Raw genomic sequence first — 16339 nt, forward strand, 5'->3', positions numbered from 1 at the left:
TGTGTACCTTATCTTCCCCTCTCCCAGGGGCAGGACTCACTGTGGAGTGGTGTGGCCCCTGTCTGAGCTGCTTGCACACTGCCAGGCTTGTGGTGCTGCTTTGATGGGATCTGGCTATGTATGTATTAGACGGGGTGGATCCGCAAGGTGCACAGGGGCAGGAGGGGTAGGCTTAGCTCTCTTTGCTATCGTGATCCCCTGTGGGAGGGGCCCTGAAGCACCAGGAGGGAGGCAGACCCGTCAGAGGGATGGATCCACAGAAGCAGAGCTTTGGGTGTTTGCACAGTGCAAGCAAGTTCAAAACCCATTCATTTTTTAGTAGGATGTCTTTAATCTACAAATACATATGGTTTTTCCAAACTTTTCTTGTGGTTTGTTTCAAGTTTCATAGTGTTGTGGTCTGAAAATATGCATGGTATGAAAATATCAATCTTTTTGTACTTGTTTAGGGCTGACTTGTGACCCAGGATGTGATCTATTCTGGAGATTGTTTCATGTGCACTTGAGAAGAATGTGTATTCTTCTGCTTGAAGATGAAGTATTCTGAATATATCTGTTAAGTTCATCCTGTCCAGTGTGTTATTTAAAGCCTTTGTTTCCTTGTTGATTTTCTGTTTAGATGATCTGTCCCATTGTTATAAGTGGGGTGTTAAAGTCCCCTACTATTACGGTATTATTATTAATGAGTTTCTTTATGTTTGTGAGTAATTGATTTATATATTTGGGTGCTCCAAATTGAAGGAATAAATATTTACAGTGATTAGATCTTCTTGGTGGATTGATTCCTTAATTATGATATAATGCCCTTCTTCCTCTTTTGTTACAGTCTTTGTTTTAAAATGTAGACATAGATATGGCTACTCCAGCTTTCTTTTGACATCCATTAGCATGATAAATGGTTCTGCATCTCCTTACTTTCAATCTGCAGGTGTCTTTAGGTCAAGTATGTATTTCTAGTTTACAGCAATGTAATTTTTATATTTTTCTGTATCAAAGGTATTACTTATTAGTTTACCTTCATTTTTAGATTCCTTAGATTTACTGTATAGACATTTACTGTATAGAATCATGTCAAGTGAAAATAAGTTTGTTTGTTTTTAATTTATAATCTACATGCCTTTGTTTATTTTTCCTGTTGTACTTTCTAAGATTCTCTTACAACTTGGAATTCAGGTGGTGAAAGTGATTATTCTTACCTTGTCCTTGATTTTAGAGGAAATGCATTCAATCCCATCTTTGACCATAAGAATGCTGATAGCTGTAGGTGTTTCATAGATGTCTTTTTCAGGTTGGGACTGTTCCCTTCTATTTCTGGTTGCCAAGACTTTTTATCATAAATGGTTATGACATTTATTTGTTTGCATCTTGCGAAATAATGATTTTGTTTTTTACTCTTGCAATATACAGGATTATGCTAACTCATTTTTTCGCATAAAACTAAATTTACATTTTATTTGATAATATTATGTTTAGAATATTTGTAGTTTCCTTGAAATTTCTTTTTTTTTATTTTCTTCAAGTTTTGATATGGGTGATGCTGGTTTCCTAACATCATTTGGAAAATGTTCTCCCTTATACTATCATACAAAATGATTTGTTTATAATGAGTATATAATGTATATACTTTCATTATTAAATGTTTAGAATAATTCAGCAGTGAAGCCATATATATCTGATATTTTTTATGTGGGAAGTTTTGTAAATATACATTATTAAAAATGGATATAGAATTATTCAAGTTGCAAATTTTTTCTTAAGTGAATCTTGGTGGTTTACATCATTTGAGGAATTATTCCTTTCTATAACAGTTACCAAAATACTGGTATAGTGTTGTTTATTAGAGTCTCTTACTCTTATGTTAATATCTTTTACATCTGCTGTGATTTCTCCTCTTCATTCTTGATATTGGTCATTTGTGCATTTTCTCTGTCCCTTTTTTTTTTATCGATGTGGCTAGAGATTTCTAAAAATTAATTTTTATCTTTTTAAAAAACTAGCTTTTGTTTTTATTCATGTTCTCCTACTGGTTTTCCATTTTATATTTAAATAATTGCTGATCTTATTTTATTATTTACTTCCTTTTGCTGAGTAAAAATAAGGGTTTCATTGAGGTATGTAGTTTATAAAATTGTTTTTAATTTGCCTTTCTTTTTTTAAAATTATTTTTTTCTTTTCCTAAATCCTTAAAATGGAAGCTTAAATCATCGGTTTAAAACATTTCTTATTTTTAATATAACCATTAAAAATACTCTGGTTATAATCTTGGGCTCTCTTTTTGTCTATATCTCTTCGTGTACGTCAGTGTCTCTGTCTCTCGTTCCCTCCATTTCTCTCTCTCTCTCTCTCTCTCTCTCTTATCATTTGTACAGGGGAAGCAAGGTGCTATGTTGGGATAATCCTTATGGAATGGCCCAGATCATGTGGTTCGAATCCTTGACTCTATTTAATAACTTGTGAAAAACTGAAGCTATATGTTCAATAGCTCTCAAGAATGAAACCTGGGACACCTGGGTGGCTCAGTTGGTTAAGCATCCGACTTCTGGCTCACGTCATGATCTCATGGTTCGAGTTCCACATCAGGCTCTAGGCTAACATCTTGGAGCCTGGAGCCTGCTTCAGATTCTGTCTCCCTGTCTCTGTGCCTTTCCCCACTTACTCTCTCTCTCTCTCTCTTTCTCTCTCTCTCTCTCTCTCAAAAATAAATAAACATTAAACAAAATTATTAAAAAAAAGGAATTAAGCCTGGCAACAGCCACATGAGTGAGCTTAGAAGCAGATCCTTTGACCCCCGCGAAGTATTGAGATGTCTATAGCTATAGTTATCTGCTTCAGTGCAATCTCAACAAAGATCTTGGGACAGCAGCACCATGCTAAGCTGTTTCTGGAATCCTACTCATAGAGTCTATGAGATAATAAAGGTTTTAAGGTTTTACCTCTTGCAGTAATTTGTTATGCAGAAAAAAATCAATGTAATATCCTGTCTTATATTCTCTGTCCTTTAATTGTCATGTTTACATTTAATGTGCACACTTATTGAAATTATAATATGGTTTTGTTTAAAATTGCCACATTGTTGGGGCACCTGGGTGACTCAGTCACTTGAGTGTCCAGCTCTTGATTTCAGCTCAGGTCATGATCTCACATTTCATGAGTATGAACCCTGCTCAAACAACCCTACTCTAAGCACAGAGACTGCCAGGGATTTTCTTTCTCCCCTTCTCTCTCTTCCCTTCTGTTCCCTCTCAAAAATAAACTTTAAGGCAAACAAACAAAAAACTGCCACCTTGTTATTTGTTTTCTGTTTTTTCTCCCTGACTTTGTTCCCTTTCCCTTTCTTTATCTGTATATTTTTTATGATTACATTTTATCTACTCCATTGGTTACATATATTTTTGTTCTTCTTCAAAGTTTATACTATAGCTTTCTAACTTTCATTATAATGTAAGTCTTACAATTCTACACTAATATTTCCTCTTTCCCATAATTCATAATGTGGGCTATTCTCATTCTTTGTGCAATGCAATCAACTGCACAATATATTATTACTTTTCTTTTAAGCAGTAAATTATCTTTAATAGAGATTAAATACTGAGGGAAAGAATATTTTACATTTACCCACAAATGTACAAATTCCATGGTCAGTTTATTCCTTTTTGTAGATCCAAATTTCTGTCTTGCATACACTACTGTTACTGAAAGAATGTTGTATATTTCTCAGGAAAGGTCTTCTGACCTTTATCATGTTATAGCACGACTTCATACTTCATTCCATTTTTTGCCAAAATAATATTCCATTGTATGGGTTTTCTACACAAGTTTATCTATCTATCAGTTTATAAATATTTGGGTTGTTTTCACCTTTGGCTGTTATGAATAATGCTGCCATGAACATTTGTGTGCAAGTTTTTCTATTGACATTTTTAATTTCTCTTGCATATATATCTGAGAGTAGGATTGCAGAATCAAATGTAAACTCCAGCCTTAACTGTTTCAGGAACTGGCGGAATATTTTCCCAACTGTTTGTGCCAATTTACATCCGCACTAGCAGTGTATGAGAGTTCCAATTTCTTCATATCATACCCAACATTTGTTTATGTGTTTTATGTTCCTTATACCTCTTTTAACCGGTGGGAAGTGGTAACTCATTGTGGTGCTGATTTCCATTTCCTTGATGGCTATTAAGGTTAAACACCTTTCCATATGCCTGTTGAACATTTGTATATCCTCTTTGGATATACTTTGGAGAAATGTCTATTCAACTCCGCTGTCCATTTTATAATTGGATTAGAGTGTTTTTATTATTGAGTTGTAGATACTCTATATATTCACAGCTACGTTGATAAGAAGGCTGAAGATTGTCAAGGCTACTTGTGGAGCTGAGGAGAGTTGGAAAGTAATGAATGGGACAGTTTAACTGCCACAAAGTTAGCTGTTTTTATTGAGATTCAGAATGTTTTGTTTTGTTTTGTTTTGTTTTGTTTTGGGTTGGTTTCTTTTTAAGTTTTTTAACGTTTATTGATGTTTAAGAGACAGAAAGTTACAGAGCATGAGCGGGGGAAGAGTAGAGAGAGAAGGAGACACAGAATCTGAAGCAGGCTCCAGGCTCTGAGCTGTCAGCACAGAGCCCAACACGGGGCTCGAACCCAAGAACTGCAAGATCATGACCTGAGCCGAAGTTGGCTGCTTAGCCAACTGAGCCACCCAGGTGCCCCTGTGGTGGTTTTTGTTTTGGTTTGGTTTGGTTTGGTTTTTGTTTTTTTAAATAAATAAATGCTTCTTGGATTTTTGCAAATCTGTGGTTAATTTGGATAGCTCTCGAAAAATTGATTTCTTGTCACTGTTTTGCTGCTTTATGAAGGGAAAGAATTCTGAATCTTTTTATCTCATCATTTCAGAAATCTTGCCTATGCTTCATTATGTATTTTTTCTTTTTTCTTTTTTAAAAACTTTTATAGTTTAGAAGTTATACACACTTTTAGTTAGTATTACTGTGCTACCCTGAAACTTTGTGGTTTAAAACAGAAACCATTTTATTATGTTCATTGATTCTGTGGATCAAAAGTTAACACAGAGCATAGTAGGTATGTGTGACCTCTTTTCTTCTCTATCTGAGACCTCATCTAGGAAGATATGAAGGCTGGGAGTGAGTTCTCATTGGCTAGCTTCTCCTTCTTACTCTCTTATGGAATCCAACTCCATCCAATCCAATTTAATGTTTATTGGATTTTATGTAATTCCTTTAAATGCTATTCTTTAGGATTTTGGCTTTTTTTCTGCTTCTTCTTATCAATCTGTAATCGTCTTTTGGGTGATTTTATCTCATTGCTTCAGTTAATGGCTCCTGAAATCTATATTTGAAGCACATTTTTCTTTCCCAAACTTCACACCTGTATATGGCCAAAAAGTCTAAGCTCAACATGTCATAAATGTTCCTTTCCAAATCTATGTCTTTAGCTCTGTTTCCCAATGAATGATCACATTGTTCGGCAGTTTCTCCAAGTAAGAAAACTCGGAATTATCCTCTCGTCTTAATCCCCAAGTTCATTGGACTTCTTTCATTTTCTTTAAATCAGACTTCTCACCTAAATTTTTATATTTTTCCAGGTATGTGCTATAGCTATGGGTAAAAAAATACACTCAGTGGAGACTTTAAATTCTACACATCAAGTATTTGTTGATGGAAATCTTTACAATTCATAAGAAAGTCATGTCAACATTAATTCAATATTATGGTAGAATTAATGTGGAAAGTGGAAAACCAGAAATACAATGAGTTCACTGAAGATGGGGACAGGATAGAAGTATTAAATACTGAATTATAAGATGCAGAAGTTAGAGAAAATTCTTAAGAACCAGAAGAGAAGACCTTGAAATGGCTGCCTATGTTCAGAATTAATTATGATACAAGGTTAGCTCTAGAATTAGAAACGGTTTTTCTTTGTTTTCTTCAGACATTTTTGTATTCTTCCAAATTTTTTTTAACACTTTATGGTAAGAAAAAAAATGCTTTAAACAATATTTTTAACTTCCTTTTATTCTCATCACATTTTACTCCCTATTGAGTTTTGTTTGATTGTTCTTACTCATAATTATACTACTAACACTGCCTTTTTATGTGTTAAGGTATTTATGACTTTGTGTCTAGAGACTCAAGCACATTTTTGCTGCAATTATGAAAAAGTAGCATAAATCATGACTGATGACTGACACCTAAAAGATCATGGGAAATAACTAGGCTACTGCACAGGGTAAATAAACATGCCAGAGATAAATAGAAGTATGAAAGATGCAAGGCATTTGTCATGTGGATAGAGAAGAACTTCAGCCAGTTTTAAAAAACAGGCTACCCCTCTTTATTCCTCTTGTACTAACCTAACATTGAACTTACTAGCTGCCATGATATAGTTGTGTAATCCAGAAAGCCAAAAGACACTCACGTGAAAATAGATTCAAAAAAGTAAGAAAGTTCATTTTTATTAATAGTGGTGTTACAATTTAATTTTGTGTGGTATAGTGGACTTATCATTTACTCTGTATGAACTAGTAGTGATGTGTTTAGTGACTGGCTTTTGGTAGTCCCGTACAACACAGCAGGGCTCAGTATTGCAGTAATTATATATGTATTCCCAACTGTTGCATGAAGTCTTGCAGGCACCACGGACAAGGTAACATTCTCTTTTTCTGTCTACATCTTCTTTTGTTTTTTTCTGTGAAACTAAGAAAAAGTATCTATGATCATAAATACAAATTTAATCCCCTTGCATAGATAGCTGGATAGATAAATAAAGCTGTTTCAAGTATAGAATGAAACCATCTTGTTTCTAAAATCATGTCCAGACAACTGTATTAAAAAGATAGATTTTATCCCCTACACATTTTTACAATATGAATATTTATCCAACAATATTTCTTTTGCCTAGCTTTTAAAAAAATAGAATATCATTAAATATCTAATCTGCGCATGCTTCCTCAAGAGTAAAGTGAAAAGGATGTGGAAAAAATAGTCTACCTGTTTTGTGTTCTAAATAGCCATCCACCTCCAACATCCCCTCTCTCCCACAAGTTACTGGACCAGTTGTAGAAAGCTTAATTTGACAACAGCTATAGTATTAGTTCATTAAATTACATTTAAAAAGAGAAGGCAGTAGAAAGCGTGTAAGAAGTCATAGTCTCATCAAACAAAATAACAAACATTTAATTCTTAATTCTACATCTTGGGAATTTTTCTTTTTTCTTTTTTCTTTTTCTTTTCTTTTCTTTTCTTTCTTTTCTTTCTTTTTTCTTTCTTTTTTTTTTTTTTTTTGCCTTTATCCTCTCAACTGTCAGTTCCACTCATTTCTTCTTTCATGCAAAAGAGAGTCAATTGCATTTTAAGTTCATGTGGAATCTCCTAACAATTTACTTGTTTTTCTTTTCTTTTCTTGCCAGAGTAAAGCATTTATAAAAAAGCATTTTGTTCTTCCCTCCTTTTCCCTATTAGCAAATATTACCTGATGGACCACAGGACACAGTGAAGACAAAGGTCAGGAAAATACAAAGTATCTTCATTGTTGATTGTTACTTCGGTGAAGTTGAGGTAGACGTCAAAATGTCTGAGGGTTGTGCTATTCTTTGATAAAAGATAGATGAACTCTTGTTTTTATAGCCTTCTCAGAGTGATTACCATTCTGATTAATGCTGCCTTTCAAGATTGAGCACATATTCATGTATTGTGTAATAGCAACAAACAGAATAGTGGACTTAGATCTGTTATGACCTCAACGAGCCAAATGTGAACTCATTTTCATTTATACAAGAAATAGTAGGGTGAAAGTCATTTTAATTTTTTTAAATGTTTATTTATTTTTTTATTTTGAGAGACACAGAGAGAGCAGGGGAGGGGCAGAGAGACAGGAAGGGAGAAAATCCCAAGCAGGCTTTGTGCTGTCAGTGCAAAGCCTGACATGGAGCTCAATCTCACAACCGTGAGATCATGACCTGAACTGAAATCAAGAGTTGGCTACTTAACTGACTGAGTCACCGAGGTGCCCCTAAATTTTTTATTTGAAAGTATATAATCAACCTTACCTATATTTTCAGTCCCATGCTTTTTTGAGTGTCTATTATGTGCCAGGCATACAGTGTTCTAGCATTTTATATAGATTAAGTAAGTAGCTTAATCTTCATGACAAATTCTATGACATAGGAACTTCTTGTTTTCCAGTTAAGGCACAAAGGGGTTATGTAAGTGCTTCAAATCAGACACGTAGTGGCTGGTAAAGCACAGGTGGACTCTAAGCTAATGTGATGCCAGCGTCTATACTCACTTTTTCCACTCTCATAACTGAGTAAGTAAAAGGGTGTTTATCATGTGAAGTTATTCTCTGTATACATGGCCTACCCCAGACAGTTTCTGGGATGCAATTTTTCTATAAAAAGAAAATAGTTCTATAACATAGTTTTAGCACTATTACATTAAAAATTACCATAGTGATTCTATAAGAATAATAATTCCTTACATGTGGTAACTTATTCATAGGGCTTCGTCATTCATAGGGGAAAGCAGTGTGCTAAAAGTTGAAAGAGCCCTGGTTTTAGAGACAGAAATAATCCTGGCTCCTGGCTCTTCTGTTTACTAGCTATAGATTTGAGACCAATATTCGCTAACTGAACCTCAAGATTCTCTCTTTGAAGCCTGGATTGGTAAAACCAGTTATATTTAGAGGTTTAAGGTAAGAATTAAATATGAGCTTTATAAGATAAGTTACATATACATATAAATACTTTGGCTGGATGTGAAAATCCAAAAAGATATATCCTTACAACTTAATGATTTATGTTCTAACTCTCTCTGTCATTGGGGAAAAACAAATTATAAGGATAGTCTATAATCTGGGTTTTAAAAGTAATCTAGTTTGTTAATTCTCTGCTTCATTTCTTACCAAAAGGTGCTTATATATTTACGGATACATCATGGAAAATCTATTTTCTTAATATCTTCTTACTAAACACACCAAAAAAGACACCTTATTTATTTATTTATTTATTTACTTACTTACTTACTTATTTATTTATTTATTTTTCTTCAATTAGTGTTTTTCTATTTTTTAATAATTCATTTATTTTTTTAATTTACATCCAAGTTAGTACAACAATAGTGTAACAATGATTTCAGGAGCAGATTCCTTAATGCCCCTTACCCATTTAGCCCATCCCCCCTCCCATAACTCCTCCAGCAACACTGTTTGTTCTACATATTTAAGAGTCTCATATTTTGTCCCCCTCCCTGTTTTTGTATTATTTTTGCTTCCCTTCCCTTATGTTCATCTGTTTTTATTAAAGTAATCATATGAGTGAAGTCATATGATATTTGTCTTTCTCTGACTGACTAATTTCACTTAGCCTAAAACCCTCCAGTTCCATCCATGTAGTTGCAAATGACAAGATTTCCTTCTCAAAAAAGGACACTTTAAACTGCCAGAGATTTACTAGGACCTATTGTATATAAGCAGAACTAACTAACAGATGTGAAAAATAGAATAAAAAAAATAATGAAATATGAAAACACATTAGCATAGTGATGGCATGAATAAGAAGATGACCTAGCTCATACATTATAGCTGTGTCCATTCCATCCGTCTAAAGTAAGCCACTCCTATCAGGCTGGACATCAGCCAAACTCTTATAGATTGGATAGTCTTCTTTTCTCTCTTTGTTGAAATGTGCCATTGTACCTAATGACATGTGAATCACACAAAACAAAGACAAGAATCTGAATGATTCTTGTCTCAATTCTAGCAAGGAAGTAATAGAAGTAGAACCAAACTAGATGCATAGGAGAGAACATATTGATTTATTGCTTAAAATAAATGTTGTAGGTCTTTATTTGAGACAGATCCAGATTCTAGATTTCTACTAATAAAAAAAAACTGTTTTTAGGGAGAAAGACAGAGACAAAGTATGGAGAAAAAGACAAAAATGGGATTGCAAGTAGTGATTAAGAAAAAGAGAAGATAACAGACGGGTTAGGATTTTTTTATTTTATTATTTTTATTTTATTTTATTTTTTTAAGGGGGAGAGAATTGACCTGAGGTATATGAACCAAACGGTAAGATGAGTAACTCCAACATACTTTCTCTTAAGTAAGAATTTTGGATTCTTAGATGAGAAAATGTCTTTACTTTTTTTTTTTTTTACAAGGTTAGATGATTAAAGCTAATAATTATATGTTTCAAAGCCACAGATCAGGACCCTTGAAGTTGTAGGTTCTTGGTGAAAAGCATGTGGCTAGGCTTTAGGGATTTGATGTTGATATGCGCTCACCAAAGGAGCATTTCCAGGCCAAGGCCTATGTGTTGAGAATGCTAGAAAAGTGTATGATGTTAAGAAGAGAGCAGGTCAAGAGAAAATAAAAATGAAATGCTATTTTCCTACAGGAGTTTGCAATAAAAACTTGGCACTTTATACCACTCTGCATAAAGCCTTGATTTGTTGCTCTGGCACTGAGGCTTAGCTTTCACATTCCAGGAAATAAGAGCCTACAACAGCACTAAGGTCTCTTTCATTGGAAAACTATGATGCCATTTCCATTCTTGGTTCTTCACTACCAGACACCATGAATTATTTTGCCACCAACCCCCAAAATTCTATATTTCATTTCACTGATGGCTTCAAAGCTTAATTTTATACACTAGTGGGCAGATTGATTGGCACTTTTGGAAATTTTCAAATTGGTAAGAATCATAAAACCTCTTTACAGATGAGGACAAGGAGAATTAAATTACTAAAAACCAAAAGATTGCTTAGTCAGTGGCTGGATCTTCTGCTACATTTTCTACATCTTTCCACTATAAAAAGCTCTTATGCCAGCTGTATTAATTACTGATGGTTCATACATTGAGAAGCCATGAGTCCCAGAAGCTTAGCCTCTCTGTCCTGTCTGATCCTGCTGCACTTTGAAGACATCTATTAAATGCTTATTATGTGCAAGGCACTTTTCTGTGTAATTGATAAGCAGAGTGTGTTTAAATATCATGAAAGCCCTAGAAAGTAGGAATAATCTTTAGCCCCATTTTCAGATACAAGGAAACTGGCACATAGAGACTTAAGGAACTTATCCAAAGTCAACCACTAACTAGTAAAGTTGTCAGAATGAAATTGAAAATGGTCTACTTTTAGAGCCCACACTCTAAACCATTATTATTATGCAGGAACTTTGTAGAGAAAACACTCATGGGAGATTATTTTTAGGAGAATCTAGAGAAACGTTGGAGAATAGCAGAAACTGGTCTTTCCTTTCATCCCAGCAACTATCTTTCCAACCAAATCCGAGTCTCCCTTGACATTTTAAGGAGTAGAGGAGACCATGGCCTGTTATGAATTCTCACCGAGGATGAGTCAAAAACAAGTTCTCATGCAGAACTCTGGTGCAACTTGCAGCTATTGTTCTATAGTAAGCCATAAATGGCTGTGAAAGGCAACGGTATAAATTTTATTTATTTATTCATTTTTACGTTTTTATTCAAATTCCAGTTAGTTAACATACAGTGCAATAATAGTTTCAGGTGTACAATGTAGTGATTCATTACTTGCATATATCACCTGGTGTTCATCACAACCAGTGCACTCCTTAATCCCCATTGCCTATATAGCCATCCCCCCCTCCTCTGGTAACCATCAGTTTGTTCTCTGTTGTTAAGAGTCTTAAACTTTAAATTTTCAGTCAACCTTAAAGGTAACTATTAGAATATATGGTCTCATGAGATAATGCTATCCAGTATCTGTTGGCTTGTATGCTCTGTCTTGATCTAGAGGACAAATTTATAGTTTACCAAACATTTTTTGTACTACCCCATTACTCAAGAATCATCTTTCAAAAAAATGACCACATATATGATTTAGAAATATTAACCTGAAACTGTTCCCAGTAACCATTGCTTAAACAATGCTTAAGGTGTTTAAGCAATACTTGCTTAATGAAAATATATTTCTTATTGTTAGTGATGCCTCCTCTTAATATGTGTTTATTAGACCATCACTGAATTTAATGGTTATAGACCAACGGCATTCTGTAACTGTCAGAATGTGCTTATTACTTTCTGGTATTATATATCAGTGAGCTATCTCACACTAAGGATGTGGTAGGGTCTCCACCCCAGGGGAAAAAAAAGAAAAAAAAAAAAAAAAAAAAAAAAACCTCAAGATAACCTGGCTATGCACATACATGACAACATCCTTCATGAACTTATAACATGAGACCACTTAATCAGACTACATGTTTGTGTGTGTTACCATATATGAGAGACAAAGAAGTAGAAAATACATATAAAAACTACACCACGTGGCATTCAGCTCTGTTTTTTGGGTGCGAATCCAACTGAGCAGTGCCAGCAGGAATAAAGTTGCTTCCTGGAAAGAAAAGCCTCAGTGTCATGACTCTCTGTGCGAGAATCCTGCTACAAGGAAATTAGTGTAGTGATCAAAGTTTTACATTTTAATTTTGAAAATAGAGTATTGGTTATCTACTGTGATACATGTTATTATTTGCCTCATCTTCTTACATCTGAGTGAATTTTAAGTTATGGGTTATAAATTCAAGAGTCATTAATATTCATTTCACATGTTTTGCATATGATCCACTTCTCTGTGTCAATTCTAATTTTACTCAGATGAAGACTTATCTCCTCAGTGAATACATGTTACTTTAAACTCACTCAACTGTACTATTCTTTCTTCAGAAGGATTTTTGATGTGTGTGTGTGTGTGTGTGTGTGTGTGTGTGTGTGTGTGTTTGTGTATTTTATGTATTGATATGTGATATTCAGGACTCATTATCAAGCATTTCCATCACATCTTTCAAGTCCTTCGCCCTTTTACCCAGAATCACAGTTGATTTGTCTTATTCTTGTCTCTGCTGCTCATGTCATCTTATCAGAGATTTTGAAAACTTTTTTGGTATCTAATCTAATAATAGTGACCCTTACTTTATTCCAATTTTTTTTGGTGTTCCTCATTTGCCTTTATTTGAAATTAGCTTGGTTCATTAATGGCTTTTCTAATTATTTACTCCTATAGTATGGTATGAGTATTATTACTATTACTGCTCTTATTATTATTATTAACTGCTACTTCACACTGGAATGTAAATTTCATGAGCGTAGGGATTTTGACAGCTATACAGTGAAGTTTAGGATAGAAGAGTCATTTAATACATACTGGCTGAATGGAGATTGAGATACAATTATAGTAGCTATTGCAATGTCTATCATTTATCTAAAAAAAATTAGAAAATGGCACTTCTGAGAAAGTTAATGTCAGAATACACAGTTCAGTTTCTTTTAAAAAATTGTTTTTAATGTTTATTTTTGAGAGAGAGAGAGAGAGAGAGTGTATGAGCAGGGGAGGGGCAGAGAGAAGGAGACACAGAATCTGAAGCAGGCTCCAGGCTCTGAGCTGTCAGCCCAGAGTCCGATGCGGGGCTCGAACCCACAAACTGTGAGATCATGACCTAATCCGAAGTCAGATGTTTAGCTGACTGAGCCATCCAGGCACCCTCACAGTTCAGTTTCTAATCCTAAGAGATGAGAAACCAATTCACAGAGTTTTTATCCATTTCTTTCCCTTTTTGTGGGTATGGAAGATGATGAGGGGAAAATAAACTAATGTTCTGTCTTCCTAAGCTTGAAAAATTAATTGTGATTTACCCTTCCACATACAGCTTGTATAAAGGAGAGCCATGAGAGAGATTTTCTGGAAAAAATGGTAGACTATACACAAAGGGTATCCTTTACAACTCCACTTTCTATTTTATGATTTACATTTAACAAAAGGTTTCTTTCTTAATAGATGCCCAATAAGTAATAGTGAATATGTGTTGAACACTTGCTAAATATAATACCTGAATGTTTTACATTTATTATCTCAGTTAAACACAACAACAACCTTAGTTGTGTTATCATCATTGCACAATGAGGCAAACAAGGCTCAGAGGCATTCATTTAGTATCCTGTTAAAGTCCCTGTGCTAATAATTAACCATTGGTGACATTAGACTCTAAAGCAGTCTGATTCTTGAACCCAAGGTCTTCTTACCTGCTACACTAGAATCAATGAATTTGTGAATGAACAAATCTCTGAAAAGGCAATACTGAGTTTCTTTAATTTCTTTATGTCTCCTTTTATAGCATGGAACTAAAGCTATTAACCTTTAGTAAATGGTAGTTGACTGACTAAAAATAAATGGTGAATTCATGACCAGGAAGAGCAGAAGAATTAGCTGAATCAGTGGTTCTCTGAACATCATAATTTTTAGAATCATTGGAATAATAACAGGAAAGAAAGAAAAGGGGCACCTGGGTGGCTCAGTTGGTTAAGCATCCAACTTTGGCTCAAGTCATGATCTCACAGTTCGTGAGACCCACATCAGTCTCGCTGCTGTCAGCACAGAGCCCGCTTCCAATCCTCTGTCCCCCTCTCTCTCTGTCCCTTACCCATCTCTCTCTCTCTCCGTCAAAATTAAATAAATAAAACATTAAATAAATAAATAAATTATATATATATATATATATATATATATATATATATAGAAAGGCCTCCTTATTTATTTTTTTTAATTTTTGTTTAAGGTTTATTTATTTTTGAGACAGAGAGAGACATAGCATGAACAGGGGAGGGTCAGAGAGAGAGGGAGGCACAGAATCCAAAGCAGGCTCCAGGCTCTGAGCTGTCCGCACAGAGCCCAACGCGGGGCTCAAACTCAGGGACCGTGAGATCATGACCTGAGCTGAAGTCGGACACTTACCCGACAGAGCCACCCAGGCGCTCCGAGGCCTCCTTATATAAAACAAAACAAAAAACAAAACAAAGCAAAACAACAAAAAAAAAACACACATTCTTGGGCACCACTCCTGAATAGTTTCATTCTGTTATTCAGGGGTATAGTTCAGAAATTTGCACTTTTAAATGAATCCCCTCAAACCTTTCCTATGCTTAGGCAGGTCTGATGCTACCGATTTATTATTTCTTAAAATTTTTTTAAGTTTAGTGCAACTGGAGGAAGGGCAGAGAACAAGGAAGAGAGAAAATATCAAGCAGCTCTGTGCTGCCAGTGCAGATCCTAATGTGGGGGTTTTCATGAGAAAACGTGAAATCCTGACCTGAGCCAAAACTAAGAGTTGGACGCTTAACCAACTGAGTCACGTAGGTGCCCCATCATACCCCTGATTTTGCCACACTCACCTCTTGTCACAGTAAACTCATCTATATCATCTCTTCCCTTTGTACAATCAGTCTCATCATGGCCTTCGCTCTACTTACGTCCTTTCTGGAATGCAGAATGAAGCATGGTTCTCTCCCCACCAAGCCCAGGAAAACATGAAGACCCTTCAGTGGGCATGTCCAAACCCTCTGTTGAGGCTGCGTAATACTGTGGACAGACCTCAGTGAGGATGACACTTTACTACTTTCTGGCCATGCGGCCCTTGTGCAAAGGGGTGTTTCCATTCTGAGTCTAACTTTATTAGGGGTATTGGAATAAAAATAGTCACCTGTATAGGTAATGTGAGGATAAATGACAAATATGAGTACTTGATCTGACCTAAATTAATGCCTCTTCCCTTTGCTCTCTGACCCTCTATGTTTTACTGTGCTCCACAGCAAACTAATATGAGGTCACACAGTAAGAATGCATTTTAGGAGCTGAAACCAAACTGAAGAATATAGAAAGCTGTCATCCATATGCTCACATCCCTTGGAAAGTGGTCCACAGACTCTCAGAAATTAAGAAATAAGATTTATAAAGTATTTCTCTGGTATACAGTTCTCTACTTCTGGTCATCCATACCCCTGACAAATCACCTCCATCAGGACCCCTGGACTAGACTGACTGATCTTCAGAGTAGAACGATCCTATTCTCTGACATTAGCAAAACCTGGAGTTGAACCTCAAGCATGCTTTTATTAAGTGATCTTTTTTGAGATCCAGTTTCCTTATCTATAAGATGGTGTTTTAATATCAAGTATAAGTCAAACTTATTGACTTCTACTGCATGTTAAATGACATAATGCACAAACCTGACAAAGAAGATACTTATTAATAACTTTAAAAGTTACAAAGTTCTCATAATCAGGGAAATACAAATCAAAACCACTTCACACTGGTCAGAGTGGCTAAAATTAACAACTCAGGAAACTACAAATGCTGGCAAGGATGTGAGGAAATGGGAACCCTCTCGCACTGTTGGTGGGACTGCAAACTGGTGCAGCCACTCTGGAAAATAGTGTGAAGGTCCCTCAAAAAATTAAAAATAGAACTACCCTATGACCCAGCAATAGCACTACTAGGAATTTATCCAAGGGATA

General features: G+C 35.1%; 2 protein-coding genes across 2 annotated transcripts in view; both read right to left on the bottom strand.

The window, feature by feature from the left end:
- Positions 1 to 6399, bottom strand: part of DEFB114 (defensin beta 114) — a 31243-nt gene extending 24844 nt beyond the window's left edge. Inside the window, exon 1 of the mRNA XM_042987601.1 lies at positions 6390 to 6399. Coding sequence (XP_042843535.1) covers positions 6390 to 6399 — 10 coding nt within the window. The remainder of the gene's footprint in view (positions 1 to 6389) is intronic.
- A 90-nt stretch (positions 6400 to 6489) lies between these two features.
- On the bottom strand, positions 6490 to 7549 carry DEFB113 (defensin beta 113). The gene is made up of 2 exons (XM_042987602.1): positions 7492 to 7549; positions 6490 to 6716 (listed from the first exon to the last, which is right to left on the bottom strand). Exons 1-2 carry the CDS (start codon positions 7547 to 7549, stop codon positions 6490 to 6492), a joined length of 285 nt encoding a protein of 94 aa, XP_042843536.1.
- Positions 7550 to 16339: the final 8790 nt, after the last annotated feature.

The sequence above is a fragment of the Panthera tigris genome, chromosome B2, assembly GCF_018350195.1.
Source record: "Panthera tigris isolate Pti1 chromosome B2, P.tigris_Pti1_mat1.1, whole genome shotgun sequence".
NCBI lineage: Eukaryota > Metazoa > Chordata > Mammalia > Carnivora > Felidae > Panthera > Panthera tigris.

Coding starts and splice junctions, on each gene's coding strand:
- DEFB113 (XM_042987602.1), bottom strand. CDS start 7,549: ATGAAGATACTTTGTATTTTCCTGACCTTTGTCTTCACTGTGTCCTGT. Junction 6,717..7,491: donor TGTGTCCTGTGGTCCATCAG/GTAATATTTGCT, acceptor ACTTTTTCTTAG/TTTCACAGAAAAAAACAAAA.